Source organism: Zingiber officinale, chromosome 2A, assembly GCF_018446385.1.
Source record: "Zingiber officinale cultivar Zhangliang chromosome 2A, Zo_v1.1, whole genome shotgun sequence".
Lineage (NCBI taxonomy): Eukaryota > Viridiplantae > Streptophyta > Magnoliopsida > Zingiberales > Zingiberaceae > Zingiber > Zingiber officinale.
In genome coordinates this window covers 5969021-5987178 of record NC_055988.1, presented here as the reverse complement: position 1 = coordinate 5987178, position 18158 = coordinate 5969021, and the positions used below count along the sequence as shown (strand labels likewise).

The 18158-nt window shown below is 35.6% G+C and overlaps 1 protein-coding gene across 1 annotated transcript; it reads left to right on the top strand.

Moving 5' to 3' along the window:
• The first annotated feature begins 640 nt into the window (after nucleotides 1–640).
• On the top strand, nucleotides 641–2592 carry LOC122040626 (phospholipase A1-Igamma1, chloroplastic-like). The gene has a single exon (XM_042600013.1). It carries the CDS (start codon nucleotides 982–984, stop codon nucleotides 2533–2535), a length of 1554 nt encoding a protein of 517 aa, XP_042455947.1. The 5' UTR covers nucleotides 641–981; the 3' UTR covers nucleotides 2536–2592.
• The last annotated feature ends 15566 nt before the right edge of the window (nucleotides 2593–18158 follow it).

Genomic DNA, 18158 nt, shown 5'->3' with positions numbered 1-18158 from the left:
ACTAATAAATTCAATCGAGTGCAGGCTAAAAGAAGAACAAGGAAAGTGAGATGTTATCACTGCAATGAAGAATGATACGTCAAAGACAACTGCTCAAAAATGAAGAACAAGGAGAAGAAAAAAAAATCAACCCATACAAAGCATAGAAATCTAAAGACGACATGGGACGAAATGTCGTCAGAGTCGGAGATTGAAGTCCACGCCGGACTTACGCTGATGGCATATCACCAAGAAAAAGTAAGCTCATATCCAAAATGAATATCAAAAATATCGATTGTCACTCCAGAGGAGTATTCGCCATATTAGTCAATTTTCTTAACTTCAATCTCAGCTATTCGCTGTACCAAGATAAAAGAAAAGGCTGAACTGCTGAAGGAGAATGATTCAGCTGTGGAGATCAGCTGTGCGCTTTCAGATTTACCGACCAATTAGGAGAGAGTTGCCTAGTGGATCTCGACAGAAGACCCCTAATTATTTTTTTAAAAAAAATCTATCAACAAAATAATATATTCCAAATTTAAACCGTGTAAATTCAAACAAAATAATATAATATGTTCGAGTTGTATCGTCCGATAGTCAGATTCATCAAAATACTAATAGATATATCAAACCGCGTCCATTTGAACAAGATATTCTAAAAGTTTGACTTCAACAATTGTAGATTTCAACAACTTGCTCCTGCGACAATACCTCCTTCGATTGAATCTTACTTAGGTGTTGCTACCACTCGTTCTTAGATCGAGACTGCTTCAAAATCTAATCTTTTTTCTTGCAGCAAGCTCCAAAATTCAATCTTGACCTGATCAAGTCTTCTCCCTTACTCAGACAGTCTCTCTCTCTCTATTTATATCCATTCAGTTCAATCTTCTTTCTTGATTCAATTCAATTGGGGAATTATTAGAGATTTGTTCGAATTCTGCTCTCTGAATCTTTCATTTCTTGTTTCCTCTGTTTCTGGAGCATAACTTGCAGTCGGAGTTAATGGCGTTACCGTCTTCCGCCTCCCTTGGCCATCACTTTCCGCCTTTGTCCGCCACCACGCACTCCTCTCTAGCGCAGGCCTTCCCCCGGGCATCCGCCGTTGAGGCGCCTCCGAACCAGAAGCGCCAGTTGAGAGCTTCGATACATGTACCCACCACCCTCTCCAACCTCCTCCACCTCCACGTCGGAAGCGCGCACGCCGCCGGAACCACCGCCGGCGACCTGCCAACCCCGGCGGCTATCCGGCCCGACACGCCCGCCCTCTCCCCCAAAGAAGACATATCCTCTCTGTTCCAGCAGATCCACGGCCGCGGCGACTGGAGCGGCCTCCTCCACCCGCTCCACCCCTGGCTCCGCCGCGAGATCATCAAGTACGGCGAGCTCGCCCAGGTCACCTACGACGGATTCGACTTCAACCCCTTCTCCGAGTTCTGCGGCAGCTGCCTCTATGGCCGCGACCGCCTCCTCGCCAAGCTCGGCCTCGCCCGCACTGGCTACACCGTCACCAAGTACGTCTACGCTATGTCCCAGATCGGGATCCCCCGGTGGCTCGAGCGCTCCCTCCACGCCGACGCCTGGAGCACTGATTCCAACTGGATGGGCTTCGTCGCGGTTAGCGACGACGCCGAGTCCCGCCGCATCGGCTGCCGCGACATAGTTGTCGCCTGGCGCGGCACCATCGCGCCCACCGAGTGGTTCGAGGACATTCAGGGGGCGCTCCGCCCGCTCGGCGACGGCCACGGCGACGCCAAGGTGGAGCGAGGCTTCCTCGACGTCTACACCTCCAAGAGCGAGCGGACACGCTACAACAAGACGAGCGCGTCGGAGCAGGTCATGGCTGAACTCCGCCGCTTGGTGAACCTTTACCTTGAACAGGGCGAGCGCGTGACGCTGACCATCACCGGCCACAGCCTCGGCGGCGCTCTGGCGCTGCTCAACGCGTACGAGGCCGCGTCGGCGCTGCCCGAGGACGTCTCCGTGAGCGTGATCTCCTTCGCGGGGCCACGGGTAGGGAACTCGGCTTTTGGGGAGCGGCTGAAGGAGAAGAAGGTGAAGGTGCTGCGGGCGGTGGTGAAGCAGGACGTGGTGCCGCGGTTGCCGGGGATTCTGTTCAACGAGCGGCTGAAGACGTTAGAAGGGGTGGTGGGGAAGAAGATGGAGTGGGTGTACGAGCACGTCGGGATGGAGCTGGGGCTGGACGTGAAATCGTCGCCGTTCCTGAAGCACGGCGTCGACGTCGCCGGATTCCACAACCTGGAGATGTACCTCCACCTGGTCGACGGGTTCGTGAGCCGAGAGAGGGAGTTCAGAACGGAGGCGCGTCGCGACGTGGCGCTTGTGAACAAGACGAGCGGGATGCTGCTGGAGGAGCTCCGGATTCCGCCGAACTGGAACCAAGCGGCGAACAAGGGGATGATGTGCAACGCCTACGGCCGGTGGGTGAAGCCGACGAGGGAGGCGGAGGACATCCCCTCGCCTTACAGAGAGGCAACGGATGCCATGGCCGAAGAATTGGGAAGAAGTCGTCCGTACATTCATCATGTTGCAGAATGATTAATATTAATTTTTGATTAGATGACAACTAATGAGATGACGTGGCAAAATTCTATCCGCTCAGTGTCCCTTTAATTTGTATATAGAACCATATAAGTAAAATAATTACACTATTAATCATTAGTACAATTAAATATATTTATATTTTAAATGATTACATGTCAAATTTTCATTAATGTAGTGGTCAAAATATGAGGATGATATATTCATATTTAGAACATCTTCAATGTTTATAAAATTTAAAAATCTCATTAAAATGGTTTTTATAATTATGTAGATGAAGTTTGGGGTTTTTAATTCAAGAGCCCGTTTGAGTTTTCAAACATGTTTTTTCTTTTAAAGTGGAGTCAATAATTAATGTACATGATTGATCTTTTTTAAATAATTTAAAAATAAATTATTTGATGAATTAATTATAATGTTTCAGTTTATAAATAATTAGTAATAATTAAAATTATATTTTTTTCTTTTAAAAATAAATATATTTGAGATAATTTTTAAAAAAATATATACAAATGACTATAATTAAATTAAATTTATAAAATAATTAAATATTAAATAAAATGATAAATTATATTAAATTATAAATTATAAATTAATTAATTTATTAATTGTTAATTATAAATAAATTAAATTAAAGATTAAAATTAATTAAAATATCAAATGAAAATTATATAAAGATATTAAATGAAAAAATTATATGTATGTTTTTTTAAAAATTGTGGAGAGAATAGTATATTTGTATTGAAATTGAGGTAATATACATGGAGCCATGTAATTACATGTGGAGAGAATTACAAAAAAAAAAAACTCACTCAAAGCTTTAACGATTGAGAATGTTTCAATGAGTTTTTATAATGTTGATATGACATGTTAAAATTCTAAAAAAAACTCATTCAAAATTTCAACGATTGAAAATGTCCTTAGGATAGATTACATGTTAAGTTTTTCGATTTGATGATCTAATATAATAATACCTTATATTTTAACTACAGTAGCAATACAAAGAATACAATTAATGAGCTAATGAGTTGATAATTAGTGGATATAATAGTTGACTATAGACGTGGAATTACTGAGGTAGAATTGGAAGAGTTAGTGATAGGTTTATCAATTATTAGAGAAAGATAGTATGATGAAGGGGAGTTTTGATATAATGATAAAATTATTATTTTGTGATAAAATTTATGAGTTCGAATTTTGAAAATAATCTGGATCTTATTATTTATTTTTGACCTCCTAGTATTTTTTTTTCCTTAACGCATCGGACTGTTACAGATTAACCATAAAATCTACGAATTCACTTTAATAGATTAATTCAATTTATTTTCTAGAGATGCTTTTAATTTTGTTTTTAAGATTTTCAACCACTTTTATCTTCCGTGTGTTTTTTTAAGTTAAACCTAAAAAGATATTCTTTATTTTAATTGTCATTAATGATACCTAGGACAGCTCATGGCGATAAAACGTCACTATGCTCATTTCAGTTGAAAATACCTAGGACAGCTCATGGCGATAAAACGTCACTATGCTCATGAAAATACCTAGGACAGCTCATGGCGATAAAACGTCACTATGCTCATTTCAGTACTTTCAACGTTCTCGTCCTCGTCAATCCGTCTCAAGGTTAATACACAAGAAATAAATTATGGATGATTATTAATTTTTAGAATAATGACTGACACATAAAGAAAGTATTTATTTCAGTTATACTGAGATTCGAACCTTAGATTTCATGATGATAATATCTTATATACTAGCACCCTTGGGATAGCTCAAGAAGCCGAGGTACGTGGGTCGGGTTGGGCTGAGCCAGGCTGATCCTAGCCGGATTGGATCTAGAGGGAAAAATTTCAAGAAAAATATTAGACTTTGCTATAGGACTCAGGAAATAAGAGTCGGGCTTCAAACCAGATGGTGCTCTCCATCGGAGGTTTGGGCTTGGGCAAAAAAGGAGCATAGCTTTTTATCTCTAATTTTCTGTTTAGGGGATTTTTTAGGGGATGTGGTTTAAAAATTTGTAATTGAGGTTTCTAAGTTTATTGGGAAGGAAAGTTATTGCAAAAGTAAAAATGAAATTTGAATGATATCAAAAAAAAAAAAAAAGTATTGGTACAATCAACCATGATCAAACTTAACTAAATTTGAGTTGACTCGATTTGAGTTTAGATATTTAATTAATATGTTAACTGGTTGAGTAAGAGTTAAAGAGGTCAAGATTAATCAGATATTTGATAAAGAAAAAAAGAAATCCAAATGAGTCACGAATGATCGGATATTTAGCGATCGAAAGGCCAATAAGGTGTAATTGGAAAGAGAAAAATTTAAGTCAATGTTGACAAGATACTTGGCGATCGAAACTCTAACATGGAGTTGGCAAGAGGGAAGTCCAAGTAGATTATGGAGAATTAGACACTTGACATAAAAAGGACAAGTCCAAGTGAATTATGGTTAATCGGACATTTGGCGTTGATGAAGTCTAAGTTGGTCATGAAGAACTTGACACTTAGCAATGACAAGAAGTCCCGACAGTTCAAGATTAATCAAATGTTAGGCGACTAGAAGTCCAGGAAAGTCAAAGTTGATCGGATGCTGGGTAAAAGAAATTCTAATAGATTGAGTTCAACCAAATACTGGCCAAGACGAGCATTCATATTAGTAAGGTTGAAATAGGAGTATTAATCGATTGATAGGATGTATCGATTAACCGATAAATTCTAAACCTCAACATTAAGATTTTAGGTATTTTAGAGTTTGCTATAAGCTATTAAGGTAGCAATCAATTGTTAGGGTTTAGCAATAAATTGTTGGCACTATAACAACGAATAAAATGTTTGAAATTGATTAGAAACTCAACGATTGCCTAGTATCCAATCAATGAGATTTAACAGTTGATTAATAGTGGTGAAACTGAGTTGGAAATAGTCGTTCTATAGGTGTAACAATCATATTCTACAAGACAGTCGACTAATAGGTGGAAACTATCCCAATAATAGCCCTATAAAAGAGGGTCTTGAAAAGATTTGAAGCTACCGATTCTTAGGGGTTTGAGGATGAAATATTGTTGTTGCATTATTACTAACATTTGTTGCAAGAAATTATTGGTAACAAACAATATGTTGCCGGAGATATATGGGGTATTAGCTGAATTTAAATACTCGAATTAAATTCAACTTACAGTTGAAATGATCTGAGTTGATAATCTCAGGCTGTCAACAGGAGCTAGTTTTTGCCAAGTAATTAAGGCAGTCTGCATAGTATTGACAGAGTGGGCTGAGTAGCCGGACGAGCAGATCGGCCGAGCAGAAAGTTTGTGCAGGAGGATCAGCCGGGCGGGTAGAGCGGTTGACCGAGATGTAGAGCCGAACGGTAGAGCAGACTGGCCGAGCGAGAGGCCTGCTCGGTCGAGCAGATAGGCAGGGCGAGAGGCAGGGCGAGCGAAGCAGACAGACCGGTCGAGCAGATAGGTCGGTCAAGCAAACAGGCTGGGCGAAGCAGATAGGCAGATCGGGCAGACAAGCTAGGCAAAGCAGACAGGTCGATCGGGCAGACAGGCCGATCGGGCAGACAGGCCGGGCGAAGTAGATAGGTCGGGCGAAACAGACAAGTCGGGCAAAGCAGGCAGGTCGGGCGAAGCAATAGGTCGAGTGGTCGAAGCGACAGGCTGAGCGAAGCGACAGGCCGAGAGAAGCGACAGGCCGAGCGAATCGACAGGCCGAGCGAAGCGACAGACCGATCGAGTGAAGCGACAGGCTGGTCGAGCGAAGCGACAGGCCGAGCGTTCGGGCGAACCGATAGGTCGGGCGTTCGGGCGAAGCGACAAGCCGAGCGGTCAGAGAAGTTAGTCGGGTGGACGAAAAGACAAACCAGGTGAGTGGAGAGGTCAGTCGAGTGAAGGGGTTTATCGGGCGAGATGACTAAGGCCCGCGAGAGTCGCAGTTTCCTTGAAACAGATTTGTCTCACCTCCGGCTGTGCTCGGGTTGTTTGTTTCCCAAGATACAACGGCTGACCGTGAATCCGACCAAGCACTGGTGGTCATGGCGAACAGAGAGACACCCGATTGCTATCACGGGAACTCTGCCAAGCAGGAGTTGCATGACAGAGGAGAAGGGAATGAAGGTGGAGAGCTTCTGTTGCATTGTTGTGTGTCTCCTCTGCCTGTGATCACAACCTCCTTATATAGGAGCTTAGATCAACGACAGCGTTAATGATCGATTAATGACCATTACTCGTAGAGTAATGAAACGCCCATCGTTTCACCTATTATCACTCGACCGTTTTGATTCTGCATTAATCTCAAATTTAATGCATCGTTACACAGCAACAAAAAAATTTACGTGGCAAAATGTTGGTTGTTCTACTTAGGTAAATTTTACCCCAACCGGTCCGACATTCGGCGCGCGTAGGTTGTTTCCGCACACGAGTCAACATGGTTCAGTGCAAGCAGCCCTTTAACTGTGTCGTCTACCTCGCCGAGATTTTGCCAGATGACAAGCTCTTCTTGCTGTGGCCTCCGTGCAACTTGGCAGCAGTGCTCACAACCCACAGAGCAGGACGTAACCTTCTCCCTTTCCCTCGATGGTATCTCCTTCCCTTTCCATTCTTTCAGGGTCACGAAGAATGTTTCTTTTTCTATTAATTTTCCTTGTTTATTCTATGGCTGATTTGGGATGACCTTGGTTGCATGTATATTATGTTTCCATTTATCACTTCGTTTTCTAGAAATATAATGAAAATTCCTACTTGGTAAATTTTCTTTTCTCTTCTGTATGAATTTGAGCTTAGTGTTATGTTTGTTTGACTCACGGTCTGCATCCTATATGATTTTCTTGTTTAATTTGTATAGTTTGAAGGTGTTGTTCTATTCCTCCTAGGTACTTTTAGCTTGCAAACTTGGCTATGAGTATACAATACATTGATAGTGTAGTAAAAATCCTACTTGGTAAATTTTCGTTTCTCTTCTGTGTGAATTTGAGCTTAGTGTTATGTTTGTTCCACTCGTGGTCTACATCCTACATGATTTCTTGTTTAATCTGTATAGTTTGAAGGTGTTGTTTTGTTCCTCCTAGGTAATTTCAACTTGCAAACTTGGTTATGAGTATACAATACATTGATAGTGTAGTTTATCAATTGTCATAGTTTAAATCATACTATCAAGAGGTATCATTGGAAGCTCTGATTCTTTTTCATCATACTTGCATATATCAGAGTTATTAACACTAGGAAGAAAGGATATGGTGAATTCGTTTCTCTATATCAATTTTTTACAAATGACGACATAATTGGATGGACTCAAAAAAATTGCAAGATAAAGGAACAATGACAGCCAACTCTTCATCAGCCAACTCTTCATCAGCAACATCCTTCACACGAAGACATATGCATGATGAACAAGGTCAAATTCCCCATACATTATATCATTATGGGTTAAGAGCTACTCTCTGGACATCATGGAAGGAAACCAATCCAGGAAGGTGATATTTTTCATGTTCAAAATTTAGAGTAAGTTTTCTTTATATAAAATTGTTTTAAAATCAACTGTATTTATATGTTTTTTAACTATTGGGTTTTCATTATGTTTATTCGATATTTAGGAAAGGGGATGTGGCTTCTGTTGGTGAGGTTAGCACTAACGGTCTAACTCAAGTTTTGATGAATAACAAAATAGGCTAAGTTAGTTTCATTATTATCAAACACTTTGATCGAGTGTACAGGAGAAGCCCAGATAGGTCGACGGGCTGACCTGATGTCTGGCACGAAGCCCAGCTAGGTCGACGGGACAACCAGATAGCTGGCACGAAGTCCAAATGGGTCGACGGGCTGATCAGACGTTTGGCACGAAGTCCAGCTAGGTCGACGGGCTGACCGGATAGCTGGCACGAAGCCCAGACTGGTCGAAGGGCTGACCAGATGTCTGGCAGGTAAGTGGAGGTAAGTCACTGGAGGGAAGTGACTGTGAGGACGCGTTCTCAGGAAAGGAACTTAGGCGCCGATCCGACTTAGAACCATTTCGGAACTCTAAGTCAAGATCTTGACTAGATTCCGGTCTTGAGGAGACTGAATCTAATAACTATTCTGTTTAATTTTTAACTGTGCTAATACTCTGTTTTGCAGGATATATATCTTATATTTGCCTCCGGACTAACGTTTTCTTGTAGGAATGAATCTGCCGGAAAATGAGGGTCCGGGCGCCCGGAGGTCCGAGCGCCCAGAGGTGAAATTTTATCCCAACGTTGCCTCGCCAAGTGGAGCTCACTGATTGGTTCGGTTACATCACATCCAGGGTGCCTTGAAGGTTCCGGGCGCCCCGAACCTCCTATATAAGGAGAGTCAAAGCTGAAGCTCTACTAACAACTCACGATTCGCTCTCTTGTGCTCCTGCGACGCTGCAAAGATATTCTGACAAAGCGTTGTTTCTTTAATTCTTTTTTTGTCAGTATTATTTCTTTTTATTAGCATTCTTGTACTTAATTTGTAAACAACTATTTCAAATTGCTAGTAAATTTTCCATCGAAAGTACCCTTGCGTGCGTGCCTTGGAGTAGGAGTCGATATAGGCTCTAAACCAAGTAAAACTACTTGTGTCGCTCTTTCATTCGCTTTATTATTTTCCGCTGCATATTCTTGATATTTTTTTAATCGATATTCACCCCACCCCCCTCTATCGAACGCTTACGATCCAACAAGTGATATCAGAGCAGGTACCGCTCTGATTTGGTGCAACCACCAATCAGACAGAGGGTGAAACCAATTTCTTTTCTTTTTTCGATTTTCAGATTTTCATAATTTTCCAAACTGGTACTATTATCTTTTTGAAAAAAATTTTCCTGTCGCAATCAATCTGAATTGGTGCAACACCAATTCAGTTTTAAAATTATTTCTATTTTATCCCGCACTACTAATCCAAGACCTAGTCTTGGGACCTTCTTTTGTCTATTTTTTTCTTGTGTACAAGATGTCTCAAATTGAAGGCTTTAGCACAGTACGTCCTCCCCTGTTCAACGGGGATGACTTTCCATACAGGAAGAAGCGGATGAAGGTTTATCTAAAGATGGATTTCATGTTAGAGTGTATACTAAAAGCTTAGCTTTTGGTATAAACATTTATCTAGAAATAAGAATCACATTGGTCAAATGTCTACATTTATGATAAATGTAGTTGTTCAATTAATTTATATTGTAGATAACATGGTGTGTGGTGTCACACACAGAAGATCATGTTATCGGTTTCCTTATAAATTATAAACAGTAGCTCACGACTAAGATGGAAAGGAACAAACCATTGGAAAGTCATAGTGTAATTAGGTATTAGTTTATCTTAACTATATAATTACACTAATACACTTAGAGTGTATTGAGTAGGACCATTTGAGGTCGTTCCTTTTATACTGACTTTATGAAGGAACAAAAACCTCAGTTATTATGGAAGTGTGTGCTCTTAATCCTAATATAATAACAAGCACATATATTTGATATTTATTTCTTTAATTTATCAATGGGTGAGATTTAGTTCGATAAATCAATAAGCCCGATAAGTTGGGAAATGATATCACTTATAGTGTGTGTTGTTGATTATAGAAGGAAACTGTGTCCTAGTGATCTAGGTTGAGAATGTCCCCAAGAGGAGCTCATAAGGATTGTCATGTTAAACCCTGCAGGTGGACTTAGTCCAACATGACGATGAAGTTGAGTGGTACTACTCTTGGAGCTAGATATTAATTAAGTGAGTTGTCAGTAACTTACTTAATTAGTGGATATTTGTTATCTTAAACACAGGGAGACTAACACACTCATAATAAGAAGGAGCCCAAAATGTAATTTGGGATTGGTGCGGTAGTTCAATAATAGTTCTTTAGTGGAATGAATTATTATTGATGAAATTAAGTTGTGTGTTCGGGGCGAACACGGGATGCTTAATTTCATCGGGAGACCAAAACCAATTCCTCCTCTCGGTCCCTATCGTAGCCTCTAGTATATAGAGATTTATACCCACCGCATACCCACCTTCTTATCCATTCAACGGGCCAAGCTAGCTTGGAACCCAAGCTAGGGCCGGCCAAGATCAAGTGGATGAGTCATGTAGGTGGCCGGCCAAAGCTTGGGTCCCAAGCTTAGGTGGCCGGCCACTAAAATATTAAAAAAGATTTTTATTAAAATTATTTCTTATGTGGATATCATGATTTTAAAAGAGAGTTTAAAAATTAAAAATTTTCCTTTTATAACTTTTTACAAAAGATTAAGAGAAGAGATTAATCTCTTTCCTTATTTGTAGTTTAAAATGATGGTTTTAATTTTTGGTAAAAACTTTCCTTATTTGTAAAACATCTACATGTTTAAAAGAGAGTTTAAAATTTGAAATCTTTCCTTATTTGTTGATTAAAGGAGGATTTTAAATTTTAAGAAAACTTTCTTTTTTAACCATGTTCATGATTTAAAAGAGAGTTTAAAATTAAATATTCTCTTTTATAAGTTTCTACAAAAGATTAAGAAAAGATTTGATATCTTTCCTTATTTGTAGATTAAAAGAGATTTTAATTTTTAGAGATAAATTTCTTTTTATCCACATGTTTAAAAGAAAGATTTTAATTTATTAAATTTCCTTTTTATAAACCAATCATGAAGGGATAAAAATTATTGGAAAAATTTTATAAATTTCCGGAAGCAAATAAAGAAGTTTTAATTGGTGTTTAAAATTTTATTTGCTTGGAAGTTTATTGTTGTGGCCGGCCATTGAAATTTGAAAAGAAAAAATTGTTTTAATTAAATAAATTTTCCTTTTCATGGCAAAAGAATTAAGGAAGTTTTTATTTAAATTTCCTTATTTGCCAAGACCAAGGATTACAAAAGAGGGGGTAAAGGTGCCTTCATAGGTGAACGACTCTATTATTTTTCTCCCTCTTTTCTTCCTTGGGTGTGGCCGGCCCTTTCTTTCCTCTCCTCTCCTTTGTGTGGCCGAAACCTTCTCATGGTGGAGATAGATTTGGTGGCCGGATCTAAGAAGGAGAAGAAGGAGAGAAAAGAAGCCTCTTTTCTAGCATCCCTTGGAGCATGGTGGTGGTGGCCGAACCTCTTCATCCTAGGAGAAGTTTTGATGGCCGAAACTTGCAAGGAAGAAGAAGGTGCTTGGTGGTTCTCATCTCGGAAGATCTTTGCCCACACAACGTCCGAGGTTAGAAGAGGAATACGGTAGAAGATCAAGAGGTCTTTCTAAAAGGTATAACTAATAATTTTTCTTTCCGCATCATACTAGTTATTTTTGAAAATAATACCAAATACAAGAGGCATGCGATTCTAGTATTTCGAATATGTTTTTCGATGTTGTGTTCTTTTGTTTTTTTTTTTGTGATTTGATTGTTCTTTTCGGTTAACCTAAAGTTATTTTAGGAAATTAAATATTAGCTTTCCATAAAAGGTTTTGTCTAGTCGGTGGTGATTGCTCCCATATCCAAGAAGGCCATGTGCCTCGCCACGTCAGTACTGGGAACCAATTATGGAAATTAATATTTAATGGAATTAATAACTTAAGGTGATTTGGGTCGAACGTGTTAAGTTCCGCAGGAGACCCAAGTCAAAACCTAAAAGAACGAATAGATTAAGTTTTGGATCAAACGTGTTAAGTTCCGCAGGCGATCCAAAATTTAATTTAAAAGAACACATGGTAGCTAGGAAAAGGTTCAGACCTTTGTACAAAATTTTTGTACAGTGGAACCTCTAGGTTTTCCGAGTAGCAACCAACATTTCAACCAATGGTTCAGCATCACAAAAGGCTACAGAGCACCAGTTGACAACTCCGGAATTCCATTGGACCCGGAACAGTGGACTCCAAACATAAAAAAGAAAGCATCAACGGACTTCAAAGCTCTCAACACGCACCAATGCGGGTTGACGAAGGAAGAATTGAACCGGGTCGGACCGCACCAGAATGCGAAAGAACTATGGGACAAGTTGATCGAGCTACACGAAGGAACAAGCGACGCCAAGGTAACAAAGCGCGATCTTTTATTAAATAGATTATTTAATATTAAAATGCAAGAAGGAGAAACGGCGAGTCAGCTTCACGTGAGGATTAAAGATATCCTCAATAGTCTCCATGCGATAGGACACCAAATGGAAAACCGAGATCTAATAAGGTACGCGTTAAACATTTTTCCACACAACACTTTGTGGGCATCTATCGTAGATGCCAACAAAATTTCGAAAAATTTATTCAAATTAAAATTAGATGAATTATTTTGTGAGTTAGAGTTACATGAACAATGTTGGATCCGAGAAAGGTGTTGCCTTATTTGCAGGTTCCTCCAAGGAGAGATCTAAAAACAAGCCTGAACCCAAAGAAGAGTCTGTTCAGGAGACTGAAATGAAGAGTACCTCGTGAACCTGGTAAGGAAAATGTTCACGAGGAGAAAGAAGAGCTTCAGCAAGAAGGAACTGCAGAAGATCAACTCCCCCGAACCAAAGAACATAACGTGCTTCGGGTGCAACAAGAAGGACCACTACAAGAACGAGTGCCCGAAACTAAAGAGCGATAAGACAAAGACATCCAAGAAGAAGGCTCTCAAAGCGACTTGGGATGACTCTTCCTCGGACGAATCGAAAGCCGAAGATCAGAAGCACCAGAGCCCCCTCGCGCTAATGGCCCTCGAAGAAAAATCGGACGAAGAATCGAAAGACGGGTCCGAACCCGAATCAAGTCACGAGTCCGTACTCGTTTCTGAAGACCCCGACAAGGTAAATTTTAATCTAAATAGATTTTTTTTAAAAATTATTGCATGTCTGAATAGTAAATTAGTTAAATCAGAAAAATAAAATAAACTACTCCTTGAGGAAAATCAAAACCTCAAGGAACAAATCAAGAATTCTAATCCAACTCAAGATCTAACACTTGAGGAGGAGAATTTATCACTAAAAATAGAAATTAACAAATTAAAAGAAATGTTAGAAAAATTTACAACTAGACCAAAGAATTTAGATCTAATATTAAATAATCAAAAAGTAATTTACAATAAAACCGGACTTGGCTACAAGTCAAGTTCGAATAAAACATTTAAATCATTAATAACTCGACACAAACAATCAAGTAAAGCTTGGGTTCCGAAAACATGCTTAACCACACAAGTAGGACTTAACAAATACTACATACCTAAAGAAAAAATATATTATGTAAAATCAAATGAATCAACTCAAAAACCAAAATACAAACTTAGACCAACACATTCAAAATCTAAATATTTTAAACCCTACCAAGACTTAGAATATCACCAAGTCAATTATAACTATAAAAAGAACAGACATAAACCAAAACTAAAAATAAAAAATAAAGGCCAATAATCCAGGGGAGACTCCAGAATAGCTGGCACCTCCGAAACTAACCTACCCGACAGGGTAACCCAAACTAAGCTATCCGGCAGGATAATTAGGACTAATTAGAAAGGGACCAAGTTTAACTTGACCTATGGTACTAGTGAAGTTTTGGATGATAGTACGTTAGGGAAGCTTAGTCTAGGAAGATATGGCTTCAACCTGATGTATTTGGCTAAGTGGAACTGACCGAAGCTATCCTATATGGATCATAACCAGTTAAACCAAGGTTTTGTATTAAGTTCAGTGGATAGGATTATTTGTAAAACCTTGAATGCATGGTTACTCTAATGATGTCCAACTGACTCACCATAGCCAAGAATTTTATCCAAAGAATGTCTATTTGTTAAGTCCAAAAATAAACCTGAATTTAACACAAAGTTAAACCAAACCTTAAAACTGAACTTAATTCATCTCACAAAATTATAGAATTCCCTGATTGAAAATGTAGATTGGGTGAAATGACTAAGGACTAATTAAAATTTAAATAAAATTGAATTAAATTAAATTAAACTAATTTAAATTAAATTTAATTTAATACAATTCAATTCAATTAAATTCAATTAAATTCAATTAAAATAAAATAAATTAAATTAAATTACTTTAAAAGTTAAAAAAAAATATTTCAAAAATTCTTTTAAAACCTTTAAAAATTATTTTAAAAACTTCAAAAATTATTTTAAAAAATACTTTCAAAAACTTTAAAAATTAATTTAAAAACTTTAAAAATTATTTTAAAACTTTAAAAATTACTTTAAAAATTCTTTTAAAAACGTTTAAAAACTATTTTAAAAATTCTTTTAAAAATGTTTAAAAATAATTTTAAAAATTTGATTAAAAACATAAAAAATTATTTTAAATATTCTTTTAAAAACGTTTAAAAATCATTTTAAATATTATTTTTAAAAAATTCATTTAAAAACTTTAAACAATTATTTTTAAACGTTTAGAAATCATTTAAAAATTATTTTAAAATTTAATTTAAAAACATTAAAAATTATTTTAAAAATTATTTTAAGCACACTTAAAATAATTTTAAAAATTCTTCTTAAAACGTTTAAAAATAATTTTAAAAATTATTTTAAAAAATTCATTTAAAAACTTTAAAAAATTTATTTTAAAACGTTCAAAATCATTTTAAAAATTATCTTAAAAATTTCGTTTAAAAATTTTAAAAATTATTTTAAAAAATATTTAAAATTATTTTAAAAACTCTTTTAAAAACATTTAAAAATCATTTTCAAAATTCTATTAAAAACTTTAAAAATCAAAATAAAAATTATTTTAAAAACTTTAAAAATCATTTAAAAACTATTTTAAAAAACTCTATTGTAAACTTTAAAAATTATTTTAAAAATTCTTTTAAAAATATTAAAAAACATTTAAAAATTATTTTAAAAAAATATTTTAGAAACTTTAAAAATTATTTTAAAAAACTCATCCAAAAAATTTTTAAATCATTTTAAAAATTCTTATAAAAACTTTAAAAATTATTTTAAAAATTCTTTTAAAAAATTTAAAAATCAGTTTAAAAATCATTTTAAAAATTATTTTTAAAACATTAAAAATTAGTTTAAAAATTCTTTTAAAATTCTTTTAAAAACTTTAAAAAATCATTTTAAAAATTATTTTAATACTTTAAAAATCATTTTAAAAATTCTTTTTAAAACTTTAAAAAATTATTTTAAAAATTCTTTTAAAAACTTTAAAAAACATTTTAAAAATTCTTTTAATACTTTAAAAATCATTTTAAAAATTATCTTAAAAATTGTTTTAATACTTTAAAAAACATTTTAAAAATTATCTTAAAAATTGTTTTAATACTTTAAAAATCATTTTAAAAATTATCTTAAAATTTCTTTTAAAAACTTTAAAAATTATTTTAAAATTTTTGTTTAAAAACTTTAAAAATTATTTTCAAAATTCTTTTAATAAAACATTTAAAGATTCTTTTAAAAACTTTAAAATTATTTTAAAAATTCTTTCAAAAACTTTTAATTTTTTTTTAAAAAAACTTTAAAAATTATTTTTAAAATTCTTTTTAAAACTTTAAAATTATTTTAAAAACTTTAAATTTTTTTTAAAAAAAATCTTTTAAAAACTTTTTAAAAAATTATTTTAGAAAATTCTTTAAAAAAAATTTTAAAATTCTTTTAAAAATTTTAAAAATTCTTTTAAAAATTCTTTTAAAAACTTTAAAAAATTAATTTTTTAAAAAAATTCTTTCAAAAACTTTAAAAAATTATTTAAAAAAAAATCTTTTAAATTAAAAAATTATTTTAAAATTAACTAAAAAATTTATTTTAAAATTAGCTTAACAATCTTTGGTAGTAACTTAAAAATTTTAAAATTAACTTAAGATTTATTTTGAAGCTAACCTAAAAATGTATTTTTAACACTAACATAATAACTTAAAATTTTGTCAACCTGAACTTAGACTACTTCTAGTTCCTACCTATTATAGGAAACCAAGTGGATTTTGGACAGTGATTGCTCCAAAGTTATGACTGGAGATCACACCAAATTCACCCAACTTACTTACAAAAGTTTAGAAACAGTTGTCTTTGGAAACAATGACAAACTCAAAGTAATTGGTATAGGTAACATTGAGCTAAAATTTGACTTCATTATTATAAATGTCTTACTTGTTGAAAATTTCAAGTATAATCTCCTAAGTATCAGTCAATTATGTGACACTAGGTATAAGGTTAGGTTCTTATCTACGGAATGCTTAATCAAACACCTAGATAATCCTACGATAAGTCTAAAAGGGTTTAGGAAAGACAACATCTATGCAATTAACTTAATCACTTTTTCAATTAAGTGTTATTTAACACAAAAAGAAGAAACTTAGTTATGGCATAGAAGAATGTCACACACAAATTTTAGAAATATAAACAAATTAAATGGATTAGTTAGAAGCTTACCAAAATTACCTAACTTAGACTCAACTATATGCAATGCTTGTCAACAAGGCAAACAAACAAAATATACCCACAAATCAATTAATCAATCTCAAACTAATTCAATTCTAGAACTTTTACATCTAAACCTATTTGACTCCCATGGGGTCAAATCAATAAACGGTAGTTTATATTGTCTAGTAATAATAGATGACTACTCTAGGTTCACTTGGGTAAAATTCTTAAAAAATAAGGATGAAACCTTTGAAATTTTTACAAACTTTTGTAAACAAGTTGAAAACGAAAAAGATCTTAAAATTAAGAGAATTAGTAGTGATAATGGGGGAGAATTTAAAAATCATAACTTTAATAAATTTTATCTTAAAAATTGCTATCATCACGAATTTTTGTGCCCTAAAACTCCTCAACAAAATGGGATTGTAGAAAGAAAAAATAGAACTTTACTTGAAGCCTCTAGAACTATGTTAAAGGAATATAATCTTCCCAAATATTTTTTGGTAGAAGCTGTAACAACCCAAATTTCCTCAATTAGAGTCCTAAAAGTAATTTAAAAATATTTAAAAATGCTATAGAAATATTCTAGGGATTTTTAGAGTATTTTTATGTAATTTTTGGATGTCGTTTGGTATTTTTACTAAACGAAAGAAGTTTCGACAAAAAAATGTTCAAGTCGGGATTCGAACCGTGGACCTCGGACCTGAACCAAGCCTTAACCGAATCCAGCTAGCCAACTGTTCCGGAATTGTTTTGTGAATGAATATGGAGCAAAATCTATTTAAGCAGTAGTTAATGAATAGGAAATAAATTGGAATATGAAGGGATGCAGCCGAGACTCGAACCCACGAGCTGAGCCTTAAGCAGAATGCAGCCAACCAAGTGTTCACGCAGATGTTATTAATAAGAAGGGAAGCGAAATATATATAAGCAATAGTAGTTAATAGAAATATTGGAGTTATAAAGGGAGAACTTAGGGCTTGATTACCCGTGACCAAAAACCCTACCTCTCCTTTTCTCTCCCGACATCGTTCTCTGCTCGAACAGAAACACAAAAGAGGACTTAGGGCTTCACTTCGACGGTCGATCAAGGGAGTTTTCCGAGAACCATTCACACCATCAAGATCACCTTGTCAAGGAGAGCACATAGAGGTGAGGAAGTGGCCGAAATCTTCACTTCTCCGAACCCTAGTAGCTTCCCGTCGGCTGTAAGTCCAAGAAGAATCAAGGTAAGTTGCTACTCACCTGCAGTAGGATAGCTCCGAAGTTTATTCCGTATTCCTCTCCTTGTTTCCGAAGTTTTGCTTGAAATCTTAAAGCTTGCGTGCCTCCACAGCATGTTTTTTTT